This window comes from Aythya marila, assembly GCF_965140915.1.
Source record: "Aythya marila genome assembly, chromosome: 4".
In the NCBI taxonomy this organism is placed as follows: domain Eukaryota; kingdom Metazoa; phylum Chordata; class Aves; order Anseriformes; family Anatidae; genus Aythya; species Aythya marila.
In genome coordinates, this window is record NC_139045.1 from 5,685,910 (window position 1) to 5,705,269 (window position 19,360).

Consider the following 19,360-nt stretch of genomic DNA (forward strand, 5'->3'; position numbering starts at 1 on the left):
GTGTGTATTCTGGACTTCAGAAATAATAACCAGTGAAAAGGGATCTGCTGTCTTTCCTGAAATTCGAAGTTGTGTGAAATTTGCCAGTTGGCCTGGATTTTCCTTGGGAATGATACTAAATATGGGAGTTATAGCATTTTCAAAATGAAAAATGTAGTATGTTTTCAGGACAGAATGAAAAGTTGTTACTTACTGTGGAAGCACACACATTATCCATTTATTTCTGCAAGTATTATCTTAGTAGCTCGGGAACCTGATATGGTTAAGGAAAATTGTGATTTAATCTTACACATAAGCATGTTGTCTTCAGTGGAATTAAAACACTGAAGGCTGTATCCTGCCTGAATATGGACAGCCTTTTGAATGTTTGAATGGGAAATTAATTGATGGCATCACGCATTCGGTTTTAAACAAAGCAAATAACCTCATGCAACTAGAATATTCTGCCCCAGGCTTCGATTTCATTCTCTTTTGCTCACCCTGCTAATGACTGAAGTTTCTGGTGTGACTTCTTCATTGATGGCAATGCATCAAATCAGGTCATGGCAATGTATCAGGTCTGTTCGAGTTGTACAGATAAAGTTTGACTGCATTGTCTCTATTTTTTCCAAAGAAATTCATGGCCCAATCATCTAAATCATGAGTCATGCAATAAGTTATCCGAGATGCTTGGGGCAGACGTGAGAAGTGCAAATGTACTTGTTGTTTGTCTGCACTACGCTGGATTCATCATAAAATGCAAGTTGGGATAATTTTTCTCCTTGCCAAACTGCAGGCAGGAGATGTAAAAGTAACCAGTCGTTTTGCAGTGATAAAAAAGGAAATGGTTTTTATGTTACACCTTGTTAGAAGACAGATACATGAAGGATGCTCACTGTTGCAAAAATGATGTTTATAGTAGTTGTTTTTTGTTTTGTTTTGTTTTGTTTTTGTTTTTTTTTCTTTTATGTATGTTTTTCATTATGCTTTGGTCACTTTTCTTTGACCATAGCTTATTTTAGGATGCTTCACCTTTAACAGGTGTCTACCTTCCTCCTAATTTGAGTAACATTTTGTCACATTTGGCACTTTGTTTCTTTGACCAGAGTATTCCCCTGTAAGTTGTGGTTGGGTTTTTGGACTCCTCAGCTTTAAGAGAAATCCATTTTGTGCACCAGCATGCCATCAAACACCAAGTGACATTGAGATTCCCTGTTTTCCACAAAATGGCAGCGTATAGCTTTGGCAAAACAGCAGGCCATGCAAGGTTTGACAGCACCGAATGCCTTCAGCAAAATCATATGGCTTGTAGCAGGTACATAACTGATAAATAGGATGATGAGGTGATCCAAAAATCCCAATTTGCATACACTGCATGAAATATACTTTTGATGTACTGCATACATTTATATTTGTGTCAACAATCTGATTTGCAAAGGCATTTTATGAAGATGCTTTAGAGTGATGAGGCTTTGCTTATATTCCTGTCATTGCATTGATTGAAGTTCTGTTGTATTTCTCTTCAATAAAAGTTTGCTGTGTTTTCACACATACCTGGGGATAAAGCTAATGCTTAAAACGCCTTTGCTAGTTTTTTTATAGAAGTTGCTAAGTGCTTTTTGAATGGGCAAGGATTTTTGAAAGCTACTTTTTAAGGGAGAAAGACAGAGGTGTATAGATGGATATGTGTGTATTTATTTAGAAATGTCATAGCTAATCGGCTTTACTGACTTCTCACACTTGCATTTGTTGTTTTTTTTCTTTAAATCCTTGATCAGAGATTGACATTGAGCGTTGTGTTCGTGAGTCAATCAACCTGTTTCGCTGGACCCCAAAGAGTGCTACGTACAGGCAATATGCACAGCCTCCTCGACAAGCGGGTGACAGCAACGGCACGAGAAGTTCGATGTCCTGCTTTTCAGCAGATTATCAGGAAGCACCTAGAAGTGACCTGGTAAGTGCCCTGGCACATGGAGGGGGAAGACAAGTGACACACAGGCACGCACTGTTGTCCATTCTTGCATTGTTTTAATGCAAAGCTTTATTTATTGTGTACATTTGTTTCTCTGCTGTAGCTCAGAGAACTCTAAATCCTCAAGGCCTCAGCGAACTCTAAATCCTATCATCAAAGTAGTCATGAGTGATAATAATTGTACCTAGCTTATGTTGATATTTTAAATTATTAAAGTTTAAAATGGTGCGGTATGTCCCTGCCTAAGTAGGTGAGAGGAGGTAGAAAGATAAATGGATCGTTTTAGTTATGTAGCTGCAATCTTGGTTGTTGAAATACCTGCTGATGAGTTTATTGGTCATCTTGTTTGAAAATCTGAAACAATGTTCTTAGTCTCTTTCTTGCATCTATAGGATTCACGTGAGAATTGCAGTGGGTGGGCAGATTTCAAACTGCTGTAGAGGAGAATTGCTACTACCACTCAGTTAGGGTACTCCAACTGCGTGCAAGTTGGAGGAGTCACATTAATGCCAATATTGTGTGCATGTGTTTTGAGGGAGATTTTTTTTGGTGAAATTTTGTTTGTTTTTTGTTCTTTTTTTAATCAATGCCACAATTGTACTTAGAGCCGTGCTATAGCTGGCTTTTTGCCTTGCTTGCAGTGCGAATTGGTTACTTTCAGCCAAGTTCAAGTTAGTTGCTCTAGGGCCTTCTTAGTTATGTACAAATTTTCCATCTCTTGATAGTCCGTGCCACCCCATCACAGTTTAATGAGGTGGGGCAGGGGGAAGAGGCTTTTCTTTTTTTGTTGTTGTTTTGTTCTGCTTAGTGCAGTAAGAAAATACCCACCAAACCTCAGTCCCTGGTAGTTCTGTTGTCGCTACCAAGCACAGGAGTTTTGACACGTTCATCACACAGACTTGCTTCTTAACTACTGCACGGTGTTAGAGCCCGTGCCATGGTATTAATTCTGAGGAAGAATCAAGTGCAGTGAATGAGGTTTAACTGCTCTGAAGTGTAATTCTTTATTCCCTGCATATTTTTTTCCTGAGAAGGAAATAGAAAGGTTTTTTTGGTCATGTGGGATTTTTTATTGTTTTTTGTCAAACTTCACTGCTTTGAACTTAAGTTTCTTTGATGTACATGCCAATAAAATTATTTCTTTTTGTGCTGGATCTCTGCCTCTCTCCGCTCCTGCTCTTCCAGCTCTGTGGTGTTCTTCGTTACTACAACAGACCACTCTCCAGGTCATACCTGCAGAACTACAAACAGGCTTTGTCTCGGGAGAGAAACAATAAAAGAACAGTTTTCCAGTGAGAACTGGAATTTTTAGGGAAAACTTCTCAGAAAGAGCAGTCAGGCATTGGAGCAGGTTGCCCAGGGAAGCAGTGGAGTCACCGTCCCTGGAGGTGTTTAAGGACAGGGTGGATGTGGTGCTTAGGGACATGGTTTAGTGAGGGATATTTGTGGCAGGGGGACAGTTGGGCCAGATGATCTTGGAAGCCTTTTCCAACCTTACTGGTTCTGTGATTGATTGAAAGAACAGGGTAACAGGAAAGTGATGCGGGCAGCTCTGGCTGCATTTTTCCATCTTGGCATGCCAGGTTAAAGGGTATGGCTCAAGCAGTTTTGAGAGGCAGTACGTAAGTTATACCTGCATTTGCCTTAGCAAAGAGAAGCTGATAAATAAGAATATATCCGCATAGCTACTCAGTTCAGGAAAAATATCCCTTTGTCTTCCTATTAAAATCTGATGATTGTTTTTTGTCAGCTATACCATCTGAAGGGTGCTGGTGATTTGAAGTGATTCTGTTCCATCCTCTCAGCAGTATAAATCTAGTTAGTCTTTATATAAATAAAATTAAACAGTATGTCTTTCTTCCATGTTCTTCTACAATCAAAATTCATTCATTACTACATTACAATAGTAGGGGAAGAATATACATGTAGGTATGTCCTATCTATTTGGCCGTCTGCATTAGATTTTAGTCTTTTGATCTGTTTTTCTCAACTACTAAGAAACTAAGCTCTGAATTGTCACTTCAGTGTATCTGAATACTTAAATAGTCCTTAAACCTGAGTATGATATTCAGTCATCATCTTTTTTTTTATATATATATATAATTTTTTTAATGTTACCGTATTTTCTGTAAGCCTTGGGCACAAATCCAGGACTCCAAGAGCTAGACCTGCAAAAGCCGAACAAAAGGAAACTAAAGAGTTTATAGGATTTAAGAAATAATAGGTAGGAGTACAAAGGCAACTGGGGAGAAAAATGAAATGACACAAGAAGACTTGTGGTTGTCATACAGGAATGTCACACAGCAAATACGACTGCTGTGCTGGTCTACAGAGAGGCTTTCTGAAGGAGCCAAGGACTGCAAATTCATAGAATAATTCTGATAGGAGGTCATCTGGTACAAATTCTTTCAGAAAACAGACAAAACCCTGAATTCAGATGAGCTTGCCAAGGGCTTTGTCCTGTCAGATCATGAAAACTTCCAAGGAAAGTAATTATGCAGTCTCTTTTTGCAGCCTACTCCAATGCTTGACAGTGAAAATGTTTTCATGTATGTGCTAGCTTTTCTTAATGTATGACAAGACTAAACAGCCACGTTTCCTCAGTCCTGAAGCTCATGTTTTTCTGTGTCCAGGCAAGAGTAAAGAGGCTTGGAAGCAGCAAGGAGGGATAAGGGAAAGAGCAACAATGATGTGCTGAATTAGTAAATAGAACAAAGATTTGTAATTGTAGCAGAGAAAAAAAAATCTATTGTTTTGGGTCAAGCAAAGTTTCTTCCATTTCCTGAGAAATGTGTTGGGTCTTTTTTTTCGGTGGTAGTTTTATTTTCATACCAAAAAGTATGTTTGTTTATAATGCCAGTAACTAGGCTCATCCATCCCATGGTTTCCGAGAAATTAAGCTAATGTTTTTTTCTATTTTATGGAAAAAAAAATAAATACCACAACTTCTATTGCCTTCTCTTTATTTTCTATTTCTTTCTGCTTAACAGTAAAACACTTTTGATTCACTGCCACATAACTGATGGTTTAACTTCTTTTGAAGCTCGAGGGTGTTGGATCTACTGTAGTTGTGTGGGTTTTTTTAGCTCTTATTATGGTGGAGGACCCTGTGATTTATACAGAAAATCGTGAATACACTCAGTTGTGTTTTTTTTTCCTGTAGGAAAGCGAAAAGTCATCTCATGGAGACTGGCAAGGAAGCAGATTTGTATGTGAAGTTCTAGTGTACAAATGTGTTTGCTCTCGTGTGCTGTACTTGTGTGTCAGATTTTGAGACACGTATGCTATGGTTGTTGGGGGCCGCAGTCCAGGCTTCTGAAATCCCATGCAGGGTGAGCCACTAATAAGGCACCTGTCACTTGTAACCACTTCTGCACTTTCAGATATTTGGCTTTGCAAGATGACACTTCATCAGAGAATCAAAGAATGGTTTGGGTTGGAAGGGACCTTACAGATGATCCAGTTCCAACCCCCTGCCATGGGCATGGACATCTCCCCCTGCTCATGGATTTGAGCAACATAGCGAAGAAAATTTTGAAATTGTTGTTGAAATACTGTTTATGCACAAAGGTGTTGGGTTTTTTTTGTTTGTTTTGTTTTTTGTCTTTGTTTTTTAGCCTTAATCCCAGAATTATCTGTTTCTTCAGTCGTGTTCTCTGCTAGTGTTTTCTGCCATTGGAAAACTTTTTTCCACTTGAAAGCAGTGGGAACTGAGTTCAGTCTGCAGTACATGCTGCAGTTTTTCTAATACTCCGTTGTGTCCTTGCTGGTCAGTCTAGCTCTTGAAAACATACTTTTTTGTTTCCCTACCTATTTACCTGGTTCCTGTGGGATAAGCACTACATGCTACACTTGTATCTCTGGTTTTATCTTGTGGATCACATCTGTATTTAGGGCTGGGAAGAGTAGGAAACAATTCCTTTGAAAACAGAGTTGTGGGTTTGCTTCTCAAGGTAATTTATGACTTCTTAAACATGAAGTGTTCAGTGTATTTAATTCTAAACACCGTCTGTCTCCTACTCCCATATTTGTATGTTCTTTCTAAGCTGTTTCAGTTTGTCCCTTAAGTGCTTTTTATTGGCTACTCAAATATTTGTGTATATCTGCATGTTACAGTGCTTTGGTTAATAATAACAGAAGTATTTGCCCCTGGGTGAGCACTTTTCATCCTAAATCAGCAGCCAGTAGAACAAACTGTTTTGACTTTTTATTATTAGCATTGCTTAGTTTTCATTTTAGTGACATCTATTTGCAACTTCGTAAATAGGCTCGGGTACTCTCCTCCCTCCCAGCCTTGTGTGTTGCTTAATCTTTTACTCTTTCAGCCAGTAAGCATATTTCTGCTAAGATAAAATCTCAAGGAGGAAATAGTTCCAGAGAGAACGAATGTGCATCATAAATGAATTAGCGTGTGTATTTTAAAAGAGAGAGAAAGTCCAAAATAAGAATTAAAAAACCCTTTGCATTCACCACTGAATTTTAATAGTAGGTCACTCAAATTAGTTTCTGACTTTTTCTTGACCAGTACACTGAATTTTTTTCTAATTTATCTTGGTGCATGAAATTTACCTTCATGCCCTAGAAGCACGCAGAGTAGTCTTCTTGAAAGTCGAGGAGTCAGACACTAATACTATTTATCACATAATGATTTTCTGTGATTCCTCTATCTCCCTTCTTACAGCCATGGTAGATGTGCACACCCTCTCCAGCTACCTGTGTGCATATAGAGGAGCAAGTGGTGCAGTTCCTTTATCTCTGCATACGCCTGCTCGGTGTGACAGATGGACTCCAGACATCCCCAGGCTGGTACAACTAGGCCTTAGTTTTCTTCTTCTACCACCCATCCTCTATTCAAGGGTGGGAGTTCCTGGTAAAATGTTGGGGAATTGAGGCATTGAGATGGAGAAAAGCCACCACAAGATTATTGATTCTTGGGCTGATTGCCCTCAGTTCAGATTTTCCTTTTTTGATGAAGCAGTAGGAGAAAAACCTTCATGGAAAGGTGGCTTAATATCTTGATGAAACACTACAAACAGGAAAGCTGCTTTCTTACCAAAAGCAGTTTGAGAAGAGTTTCCTGAGGGTAATTTTTCTATGCATGTAATCAAGGACAGTTTGCATGACAGATTTCTTACAGATGGGGATTCAAGCCTATTTGCTATTGACTAAATTTGCCAAATCTCAGTTGCTTATAATTTCCACCCATATGCACCTAAGATATAATTGTCCATATAAAATGTATTGGCTAGGTTTATGCAAAGTCCTTGAAGAATTGGTGTGTACAGTCCCTCTATTCCCCTAAGAGGAGCACAGTGAGTAGTGCACACCATCTCTTAGCTTCTTTGTGCAGGCTAGGAAATGTTGAAGTGCCAGGTCTGTGCTGTTCGTAACAGCCATTAGATATATTCTGCCTGAAGACTCTTCTGCCATTTCCAGGTTGATTTTGTGTTCTGTTTCGAGAAGAAACTTTTTTTCCTTTTTTTGTAGATCAAGACAACAGCATGTTGTTCTTCACATTTATTTCAGGTTGTACAAAATGTTAACCAATCAAGATACAAGTTAGCTTCTAATGATATAAATTGTATATATACATATAAATTATAAATTTAAGTGTGCCTTTGATGCTTCTGTTTTTCTGACTGTATCTACCTCTGACTGTATCTACTAGCTTGAGTGAGAAACTGGGTTTATTTTCCAACGTGCTTTTGCTAAAATACACTTTTATGTCACACTACTTCAAGAATTATTTAATTAGGAGCGCCATCATTAACTCATCACATTCTGGCAACTATTTTTTGGTATTGTTAGAACCATCAACACCTTCTCCATGTATTTAGTAGCTTTTCAAAAAAAATTCAGAATGCATAAGCCGAGCAGGCTGTGTCAGTGTAAGGAGTCTTCTGCTTCCAGTGCTTTGGTTTTGCAGATTAGCTTAACTGAAGGAAGCCTTGTAGCACTTTTTTTTTTTTTCTCTGTTTGGTTTTAGAAACATGAATGTATTTTATTATGCTTTAGGGCTTTTTCCAATAGCAGATAAGGCATTACACCAATTAGCAAAGTAAATAAATAAGATATATATTGACTTACGAAATAAGTGATGGTAAATGTTAATTTTTGAGTCTCTAATGAATGTTTTAGTTGTTTATTCAAGTTATAAATAGCAATCGTTTTAATTGAATGTAAGCTGATTGTAGCAAATGTGCTGTGTTTGTAGCTGAGGCAGAATCAGTGTGTTTATGATAATCTAAATATTATTTAGATGACTTTAATAGCTTCTTAGATGCTTATTTAGATCACATTCAATTATTGCAAACAGTCTGTATTTTGTACAGACTTTGGGTTTTGAGTCCATTGGGATGTGTTTGTCTGCTGTGAATATAAATGGGGCGGTAAGGGCAGGCAGAGCACACTCTGCAGCCTTAGCCTCAGGTTCTGGGTTCACTGGTTGCCCATCCCCTTCTTCCTCACAATCCTTCATCATTACACACACTTTGAAGTTGAAAGCTGGGTGCATTTGACCTTTTTGACCTCTCATAATTGGGATTCCATGATTGATTAACAAACTTTTCTTTAGCAATTATACCTGTAAAAAAGAAATAATGTTAAGCAGCCTGATCTCTCCCTTTGCATCCTATGGGCAAGCTCTTTATATTTAACCTCATTGTTGTGTCATGTTTTTCAAATCATTGTTTTAAAATCAGATTTTGCATATGATAATTATTAATTAAATATTAATGGCAATGTAGTCTGTGGTCAGTCCTTGCCAAGATAAATTACGGGAATATCAAAAAAGAGGAATGGAGTAAGAGCAGAATCTCCAAAGTCTCTCTGGCCAATGTTACCTCTGCCCATCTATGCTCAGCACTCAGCTGTAGCTGGCACTTCCCAAAGTGGCACTGTGACTTTTACCTGTGCTTTGTCCGCCAGCCAGTTTTCTTCACTGATTATTGATGGGTGATGCTGTATCGACTGCATGGCTCCCTTCTTGAAAGTTTAACCTTGTGCAAATGTTTCTTTCTACAAGTACAGCTGGGGCAAAGCCTTGGAGTATGACTAGTTTTCAGCAAGGAGGAATTCTTTGTTTTGTCTCACTGAAGAGTAGGAATAGTAAACTCTGTTTTCCTCTTTTCTTTTTTTTTAATACACGTCCCATGCTTGAAGAATATTAGGAAGCAGTTACACAAATCATTGTTTTATAACTTCACTGCTAATTATTTATCAGGTTTCTAACAACATGAGGTAAGCTGGCATTTTCTGAAGGATACTTTAGAATTTTCCCCTGAGAAATGTGTAAGGAGTCAGTTTGTGAGTTCCCAAGGAGAAAATGATTTCAGGCTGTAGTTGTCCTGAATTGCAAGCTGTCTGTCTGAAGACATAGATGTTAATTCTTTTTCTTTTTACATAGTTTAACATTCACCCTGGTTTCCTTGGAGAGGAAGAATTCCAGTGGAAGTCCGTTTGGCAACCAGTATAAATACTTGGTGCAGTTTCCTGGGTATCGGCTTTACTTCATACTTGGTTAAATAATCCATATTTTATAAATAGCAGCCTGTGCTTTTTGCAAAAAGGCCTAAGATTTGATTTTTTTTTTTCCCTCTATTCCCCAGGTCTCTCCTTTTTTTTTTTTTTTTTCTCTAAATGTCCCAGAGCTGTGCTGCCTTTGTTAATACTCATTCAGAAAGTCTTGGATAAAAAGCAACTACAGCTGAATCCCAAAAAAGATGCATTTTCTAAATTGAAGGTCCTTGACCCCAAGTGACGTATGTGGTCACGTTGTAAAGAAGGAATTTCTCTTCCACTTACAGTTTGCATTAGGGTGTTATATTAAATTCCTGTTGCTTTTGTTTTAGAAGAGGGCAAGGTTGTATCTGGCAGTTGGTATTCTTCAGATTCTGCAATTTTCTTTATTTTGTCCTCAGAGTATTACAATTTCTTGTCAAAGAGGCAGTATTTATCGAGCGAACTGGATGCACTGATGGAAAGCAAGGAAGGCAGGCAAGATTGTTCTTGCTGCTTCTAGTTTCATTTCATATTGAAGCTTCTTGTCGGTGTTCTCAGGCACAAGCAGATTATGGCTCAACTCTGTAATTTAAAGGGGTTTCCTGCAGTGGTGAGAAGAGTTTACCTGTTTTATCATATCAGAGGCAATAATAAATGAGACCTTGCTGCACATCTGCCTAGCTGCATGCAGGGAATAACTTGTCTTTTTGCTCTGCTGACTCAGCTGAGTCACTCAATCACGTTATTCCAGGGAGACAGAGAGAGGTTTCCATAATAATCAGGCAATTAGGCTACTTAGGCAAGCAGAACCCACTTATATGGTATTTTTGTAGACGGCCTGCAACTGTGTGCGGAGACATTTGGAGTAAGCTTACGAGTAAGAATGGTCAGCCACGGCTGTTTGCACTCTCCTTCATCTTCTTTGGCCTCTCTTCTCCTCTCCTTTCTGCAGCATCACCTCAAGCAAAGGGGGAGAGGAGATGTGAGGTGTAATGTATGGCCGGGCTGCAAGGTGGGTCATGGCTTCCTAAAAATGCCCTTTGCAATGCAGAACACTGCAGATTGAACTGGCCACAGAGCAGCACTGCTGGAAGCACGCACCTTGGTAATTTTGGGCTCCAGCTCTTTGTGGTACTGGCATGGGTGCTGGGAGTGCGGTGGGACACAGGTATGCGGTGTGGACTGGTGAGCGCTGCAGGAAGGGGAGGACACGTGCAGCTTCCAGACCCAGGAATGGGGCAGGCTTAGTGCTTGGGAAGTAGAGGGAGATGGGGAGCATGGACAAGGGTAGGATGTTGGTATCTTGACTTGGAAATCTGAAGAGCTGAGTATGACGGCAAGGGAAAACTGAATTCAAGGCATAACAAGGAATTTGCAAGTGAGGTTGTGTAGAAAACAGTGACACTACAGTGTCTGCAAAATTTTAGAGAAAGTTCCTAATGTCTGCAAGTTTGGCTGCTCCTCCTTTTATAAGTAGTCCTGACTGAAAATCAAAATCTTTGTTACTCCTTGCTAATAATGATCATAAAAATGGCATTGGTTGTGGGGCTGAGGGAGTGAAAAATCAAACCTTTTTGGTTTTTATTATTGCTGTTGTTGTTATAATACTTCCCTGACTGTATAGGCCTCTTTCTGCCAGTAACAGTGGCTCTATGCATTATTCTTTCTCACTGGGTACAGGAGTAAAATAGCTTTTGCTATCGGGCCATCAGAATTCAAGGAAGCAATGGGACCCCGTCTGTTTGAAAACAAACAAAAAAATCCACCAAAAATAAACAGGCAAAGGACAGAGATCCTAGAGGATTAAGTACTGCCTTCATCTACTCAATTACAAAGGATGTAAAGAAAAACATTTGCATGGAAAATGCTAAGTAGAAACATGCTAGTCATGATTGGTTTCATAAAACCTTTTAAATTATGTGATTAAAATCCATAGTGTTCGTCCTTGATCTTGTTTTCAGATGTTTCCTGAAAACTGTCTTTTTCTGTCATGAAAACTGCTTTTGATTTCAAACTGGAGTGATAACTTTGCCTGCCTGCCTGGCAAGGTGGCTATGGATATATCCTGAAGTGTCCAATTCTTGCTTATTCTCCCTCTTCTTTCTACCTGTTTTCATCTGACTGCTATGTTTTAATTTATCTAAAATAGTGTTACTCTATACGAATATATTTGCTCCAAAGCTTCTTTAGGACCATGACCTTGAATATTATGTTTACATGGAAATCACTTTAACATCACCTAAGTATCAGTAATGGAAGAAGGCTTAAAACCAAGCACAAAAGCAACATCTTTGCTATAGACTGATGTGATCTTTGATTCAGAGTTGCATCTGTTTGTGGTTGCTGTGTGAATCTGCTTTTGTCTGGTTTTGTTCCATCAATTCTTCAGATAACTTTTAAAACTTTTCTTCTAAGCTGGTTGAAAACATTATTTACTACTTATTCCTAGCCGTACATGCATACACTGATTTCAGAAGCAAAATCTTACATTCCAGAAACATGCAGTGACATTGTCCATGAAGAATGTTTCCTTATGAAGGATTTGGGAACTATGAAAAGAATATTTTGCTTGAACCCCAGATTTTAATCATACTGACATTCAGCTGCAGTTCCTTCTGTATTAGATTTGTTGCAGCAAGCTATGCCAACTTCAAAGACAAAAGCGCGGGAGCCCTGCTTCTATTTAGATAAAGCTGTCCTTTCCATGGATAAAAAGTTGCTTTATAGCTCCTGTGTTTATCAGATGGGACTGTTAAGTTCAAGTTCAGCAGAACTAAAGATACTTGCTTATTTTCTCAAAAGTGTGTATCTTCATTTAATAGCAAGGGTGAAATGTCTGTAAGAGATTACAGGCTAATGGAAAAATAGATAGGAGTTATGATTGCACCAGCCACATGTCCTGGAGTGCTTTAATCTTTTTGAAGCTTGATTTCTAATTTGAGAATGTGTAAGCAGCTTTAGTTCTAATATTAAAAATAAAAAATAAAAAATTAATTCGTAATGCCTATTTCTTCTTATTAAGAGCAGTAAGTGCACATGGCTTAGCAATTCCCAGGCCTATTTAAAAATTAATGAGGTGAGAAGAGTAAATTCTTTACTTTGCAAATACTTAGGGTGTTGTCAGGGAAACTTCTGGGACACAACGAGACCTCAAACTTTGGTTGAAGTGCTCTTTTCCCTGTATCATGCTGGTCTTCTCTGAGGAACAGCTTCTTATACCTGACTAGTCTAAAGTAAGATTCACCCCCAAAGGTAAGATATGCTAAAGTAAGTCGCTGTCTGTCAGCCACCTTCTCTTTCTCCTCCTCTTAAATGTTTGGCTGGGCTAAAGCAAAGAGGATAATCCCTGAGGTAAGGTAGGCCACAGCTTGAACACTGATGTGGAAAAGAGCAGGGAAGGTGTGGAAAGTTGAGAAGAAAGTTTGGGTGGTTAGGGGCTGAGACAGCCTCAAGTCCAGTGCCAAAGTGCAGGTGTACATATAGCAGGATGGTGGTATGAAGAGGAGGTGTGAGGAGGCCGTGCAGTACTACGGGCTCGGGGGAGAGTGGCTCAAAAGCTGGGCAGAGAAAAAAGGCTCTGGGGGTGCTAATGGGTGATTAGGTGGGACTGTGCCCAGATGGCCAAAAAGGCCAACGGCATCCTGGCTTGTATCAGGAATAGCGTAGCCAGCAGGAGCAGGGAGGTGATCGTCCCCTGAACTCAGCTCTGGTGAGGCCACACCTCAAGTACTGTGTTCAGCTTTGGGCCCCTCGCTACCAGAAGGACATCGAGGCCCTGGAGCGTGTCCAGAGCAGGGCTACGGAGCTGGTAAGGGGCCTGGAGCACAAGCCTGTGAGGGGCGGCTGAGGGAGCTGGGGGGGTTTGGGCTGGGGAAGGGGAGGCTCGGAGCAGGCCTCATTGCTCTCTGCAACTGCCTGAAGGGAAGGGGTGGGGAGCTGGGGGCCGGCCTCTTCTCACAGATAACCACTGATAGGACCAGAGGGAATGGCCAGGGGAGGTTTAGGTTAGAAATTAGGAGAAATTTCCTCTCAGAAAGAGCAGTCAGGCATTGGAAGGAGTTGCCCAGGGAGGTGGTGGTGTCATGTGACACCTTGGCGTTAGCCTTGTTTAGCTTGAGCTGACTGGCAGGAAAGTAGGAAAAATGTCTGATACGAGATAGGTTTATTACAAGATACCTCAGATGAAGTCATATTTTTAAATGTAATTAGGAAGTATGATCTTATAAGTGCATGCATGTATTTCACTTTGCGATTTGAAGGAAATAAATTAGTCTGATAAAACAGCTGTTACTGGAGAGAATTTATTCAGCAATTCTCTTTCCCAGAAGTCTGTCAAGGAGCTTTAGGCCACAGCTTTGCTCAAAACTTATACAGAGATATTGGAACACAAAATAGACCATATAGGCAGAACTGGACACCCCAGATCAGGAGGAAAAAAAAGGCAAAATTATAACTAAAATTATGACAAAGGCAGTTGCAAGGTTCACAGTTGAATGTTTATCCTTATTTTTGTCCCAGTTAATGGAAAAAAAGCTTGTCCTAGTTATTAAAAACTTATTCACAGTACAGATAATGTCTGCCTTTAGAACCCTTCTTGTGACTTCACGCTTTGTAAACGGGGAAAATTTTTTTGTGTTATCATAAGGAAGTTCTTTTTGACAATTTTGCTTTCTGTTGTAAACTTCATAGACCTAATGCTTTCTTCATAAACTTATTATTTCCTGAGGTATTCATCCCATACGCAGAATGAGAATTGGCTAAATTAAAGTAGGAAGTGGTTGTGTAGTTGGAATCCACCACAATGAAAATGTTTCTCCAGAAGACCCGATTCAGGTCATAACAGCCAACTTCACCAGCATAATCTGCTTATATAACTCCTGACGGGGCTACCTGAGTGCTTGTTGTTACCAGCAGCCATCAGTTCCCCCTTCAAAGCTTGAATTCTTTTTGCAATGGACTTCCTTATTTTCCTTCCACATTGCTCCACAAATGTCCTCCTGAAGCAGAAGCTGTTGCTTGAGGAGGGTGTAGCGATGCCAGCTACCTTTAGTCATCAGACAAATGAAGTGTATTTATGTAATCACTACTTTTCTACATTGCTAAGTTTCTTGGATGTTGAAAACTTGTCTGATGTGACTTCTTCTCTAGACGTGGACTGTTGAATTCATTTGACAAGTCTGAAGTTTGTCAGAAGAGTTTGACATTGTTCCTCTTCCTCCTCCTCCTCCCCTTTGATCCAACTCTTTTTCATGGACTCCTCCTGGGGAAATGCAGATGCTCAGGTGCAGATGCACCCTGGCAGGTGGGATTCTACAGCAGCTGGGAGGTGGCTGTGTCCTCTGTCACACTCGTATTTTTGTTGAAACAGGTCTCCCTTAGGTGTTGGTCTGTTCTGTTGAAATACATAATATGTTACCTAGAAACTCAAGCATCTTTCTGATTATAAAGCATTGTGACCTCTATTATCCTGAACTTGGGAGGACATTAGGTGCTGAGACGAGAAATTTGGAAATTCTTGTGTTTTAAGTGTATTTGTGTACAACAGAAAAGCCAGTTTGGTGGGCTGATACATTCCCTGAAGCATACCTAAAGATTCTGTCTGTAATTTTGAGTACATTTTGATAATTTGTGTTACAGTAAAGGTGTTTATAACTGCACAAGGAGTGTCTAGGAAGTCTTTTCACAGAATCACAGAATTGTAGGGGTTGGAAGGGACCTCAAAAGATCATTGGGTCCAACCCCTTTTGCTGGGACATACCTCAGAAAAACGTGTATGCTTATGCTCTCCTTAGTATGTTCATGGCCTTCTTCTCTAGAGTTGGAATAGTCCTCAGATTAAATGTGAAATTAATATTGTTTAGAACTGGAAGAAAAAAAAAAAAAAAAGAAAACTAGAGCCCATATGTTAGTTAAGCTAATGCTAATTAGTAATGCCTGTTTCCCTCAGCACATTACCCTTTTTCTCTTGAAATTTTTTATGTGCGCATAGTTTCTTGAATCTGTGTGACTGCTGCAACCTAAAACGAGGTGACATGGAATTGTTTTTTCAAAGGAGAAAACTTGGTACTGTGGTACCAAAATGTATTTTGAGTGTACTATATGTACTCATTCTCAAAAGTAATACACTGTAACATTATATTTGAGGCTGTCCTTTTTTTTTTTTTTTTTTTTGGCTTTCCATAGTCGATCTCTGTATGCCTGTGCTCATGTTCTGAACAACCATGGGGTGTATGAACAGATCTTTATGATGAAATGATTGGCTATTTAGGTTGTCGTCTTCCTCAAGAATAAGACAACACAGTCTGACGGTCTTTCAGAAGATGCTCCCTGTAACATATCCTAGCTATTCTGTTTGTTCCTGTCTCTTGACAAGCCAGAAAAACTCACTGGGAACAGCTGTAGACTTGGTTATAAACAACTTTTGCCTCTGTTTGACCTTCTGCACAATAGGAGCTTTTAACAGTTGCACAAGACAAACCAGTCGAGTTGTAAGATGACAATGCTTTATAAGCCTATCGTTGATGTACCTAACTCTTGGAGTAAGTTGAGTTCCATAATGGTTTTTTGTATGCATAGCCAACGTGTTAACTCTGTATCTGCTGGATTAAAGCATAATGAAAATAAGCTGCTTTAAAATTTACCTGTGATTTCTCAGATTGAGGCAGTGGCAATAACAGAAAATAAAATCTTCCTGCAGAAGACCATAAATAAGTGCAATTTATTAACTCCTTAACACCATGGCGCATGCTGATGTATTTTTAATTGCATAGTGTATGAAAGTTCTCAAAACTTGCACTTTCAACAGTTAATGAAGGACCCTCTAGTTCTTTTGGATGCAAGTGTAGTTGTAATGGCACGTAGTTTCAGCATGTAAAACAACCTGAAGGAAGGACAAAAAGTTTCTTCAAACACTTTACAATGTGCTCATCACAAGATGGTTGTATTTTTTCTGTTGCGGTTCAGAGTTTTGTATGTGTTGGCAGTTATGAAAGTACAGGATATCTACATTCTTTATTATTTACAAAAATAAGGGGGATATTTTTTTTTCTTTATTTAGAAGTGTGTGAGCTTTTAAGAACATGAATTGAGGAAAGCACTGCAGAAATGTTACTACTTAGGAATATTTCTGAGATAATTCACAATGAAGGTTCTCTTATGAAAAACAATTTAAGTATTATTAAAGTAGTTGTTGGAATATTACCAGGTTTGATACCCTACTAAAGAAAAAGGAACAGATTTTTTTTGCGTTATGATATTTTATTTTTTCTTCAGGTTTGGTTTTATTTAAAAGTAACTCTCTATGTTTTAAACTGGGGAAATTCCATGGTGTTTCAAAATACACAGTGAAAGATTTAGGACATTTTACGCGTGTGTCAAGACATGGAGACAGAAGGATCAAGAAGGGTTGTACAGGACTATTTCTAACATTTCTGATGTCCTGATCTTGGTCTGATCTTCAGGCTGAAGGTTGCACCTGATGTTTAGATAGTTCTGTAGCTTACAGTGGCGTTCCTGCAGTTTCTGTGCCAAGTCTCCAGGTGCTACCCTTCTTTCATTCTCTAAGCCTTAGCCATTTCAGCTTGTCTTCTCAGAGGGTGCTTCACAGCCAGTTTGCTTCACTTCTTCTGATGCTGAGAAATGTTCTGTGAGTTTTCTGAGCCCCTCAGCCAAGGTGAATTGTGATTTGTTAATGAAAAAATTAAAACAGTTTGCACTGATCATTGAACAGTTTTATTTTCAAACTACTTCGAAAGAAAATAGGGCTGTATTTCTTGGATAAGCATTTGGCACTGCTCTGGAGCTTTTCTGTATGGATAGTCCAACTCTGATGACTTCAGAGTTTCCATCTAACTGGGTTGTTATACTTTGAGGTTGTCAAATGAGTAGATGATTCAAAGAATGCTACGTCTTTAATTCTATCACCTTTAATATTTTTTTTCTCCTTTTAAAGTCTAGGGATTCTATCAAGCTGGATGACCTGAAAGCAGAGGTGTCACCGCGCATTTCAGCAGAAGATCTGATTGACCTGTGTGAATTGACGGGACCTAGTCATTCCAAAACACCTGTAAAGAAAACAAAGCCTAGCAAACCAAAGCTGCTGGTGGTGGACATTCGTAACAGTGAAGAGTATCCTTCAAATCCAAGTGCTGGTCTTGCCAAATCATGCTTGCATCAATTACCTTCTCTTTGTCTGCAGGCAGTGTAATATTGGAATGGTAAAAAAAAAAAAAAAAAAAAAAAAAAAAAAAAAAAAAAAAAAAAAAAAAGGGAAGGGATGTGTCCAGGTACAGCGGAAGAACTGAAGGCTGATTTATTTATTTTTTTTTGTAGGGAGTCCTGGTTTGTAGAGAAGAGTAGGGATGTATTTTTGCCTTCACGCTTGAGGCTGTGGTTGTAATGAAGCCTCTTTGTACCAATAGCACAAGTGCTTTGATACCACTTGGGGTTTTTTTGTGATAGGTGTTGTTAGCAAACCTTCCTCACAGAACATGACCAGTATTTCGGAAATGTGGGAGACTTCCCACGTTAGTGGAAGGGAAGTGGAGAAGGATAGGGACTGGCAATGCACATGAGCTCAGTGGAAAGTCAGTTCTCTACCGAGAGCCTTCTCTCTACTGTCAGGTAATGTAGCCCAATGGCTGTCCTAACTTGTCATCTAGTTTGCTTATAACCAGCTTAAACATATCTTGAAGCTATATTTTTATCAGGATTGCTACACGGTCTACACCATACTCTTTTGTTTTTCAAATACATACTACTGCATGCATGGAGGAATTTTTTAATTGTTTTTCTGTATTGGCATAGTTAAGGGGCTGGATTCACTTGTTTTTCGGAAGGGGGATGCCTTCTTACCAGATGTGTTTTGCCAGGAACAAGCATGTTCATCAACATCCATCTAAACGTGGGAACAATTACATGTTTTTATTTAAGGTAACTCATAATGTTCTATGGGAGTACTGAGAATATACTTGTTTTGTATCATTTTTTTAAGTACTGCTCCTTTCATAATAGTAAAGGTGATGTATATTGTTGCTTTTGCCGGGAGGTGTTATGTGCTGTGCAACAAGCTGTAATTTGTAAGGATCAAACAGTTCTCAGTAGAAAAATCGTAAAAGAATTGGGAGTCTTAGTCCAACTTCTGCTTCCAAAAAAAGGAGGAGCATTCATATTACGTATGTCTGGCTTATTAAAGATCTCCAGTGACAGATTCAGCCACTGGGAAAAAACTTTCCTGTGCCTGACAATAGACTGCATGTGTATGAGAAAAGAATAAATACTAGGCAATGAAGTGAATGTCCAAGAGTTATAAGCTTCCATGCTTTCTAAAAGGAAAAGTACAGTTACTGTTAAAGCTCTTAGATGGATGATATTATTTCCCTCTAATGGTGAACCAATGCTAAATATTTGAGCTAAAGTGTATAGTAAAAACTTAAATACAATTTTTACTTTTTACTTTAAATAGGTGTAAATATATTATTTACATAATAAAGAGGATAGTATAACTTGATTATTCTAGATAAAAACTCTTATTTTCAGGGAGTTATAACCTTATTGTAAGCCATACTTGAACCTGTAATGTGGTCTGCTGCAGCACAGATAAAACGAAGTGATCAAAGGAATACAAAAAAAAAAAAAGATATTTTTTTTTCTATTGCTTGCATGTAGTTATTTCATTCATTAGCTAAGGTTTCCAATTAAGTAGAATGTCATCGGTGTGACTGTTTTCTAGACTTCTGTGGCCTATTTTTCTCCTGCAATTAGCCTGTTGAAAATGTGGTTCTCCTGTGTTTGTTTTTTTTTTTTTTTTTTTTTTGCTCTTTTTGAGGCTGTGTTCCAAGAGATCATTTCTCTATCAAAAGAAAAAAAGTTTAAAAGAGAAAGCCCTGGAATTAAAAGCTCTAAAAGGTT

General features: G+C 38.9%; 1 protein-coding gene across 6 annotated transcripts in view; it reads left to right on the forward strand.

The window, feature by feature from the left end:
- TBCK (TBC1 domain containing kinase) overlaps nucleotides 1-19,360 on the forward strand; it is a 103,302-nt gene that overhangs the window by 69,602 nt on the left and 14,340 nt on the right. For all 6 annotated transcript variants that reach the window (XM_082760183.1, XM_082760182.1, XM_082760181.1 and 3 more), the window contains 2 exons: nucleotides 1,758-1,933; nucleotides 17,403-17,578. In XM_082760183.1, the coding sequence (XP_082616309.1) occupies nucleotides 1,758-1,933; nucleotides 17,403-17,578 (352 nt within the window). The remainder of the gene's footprint in view (nucleotides 1-1,757; nucleotides 1,934-17,402; nucleotides 17,579-19,360) is intronic.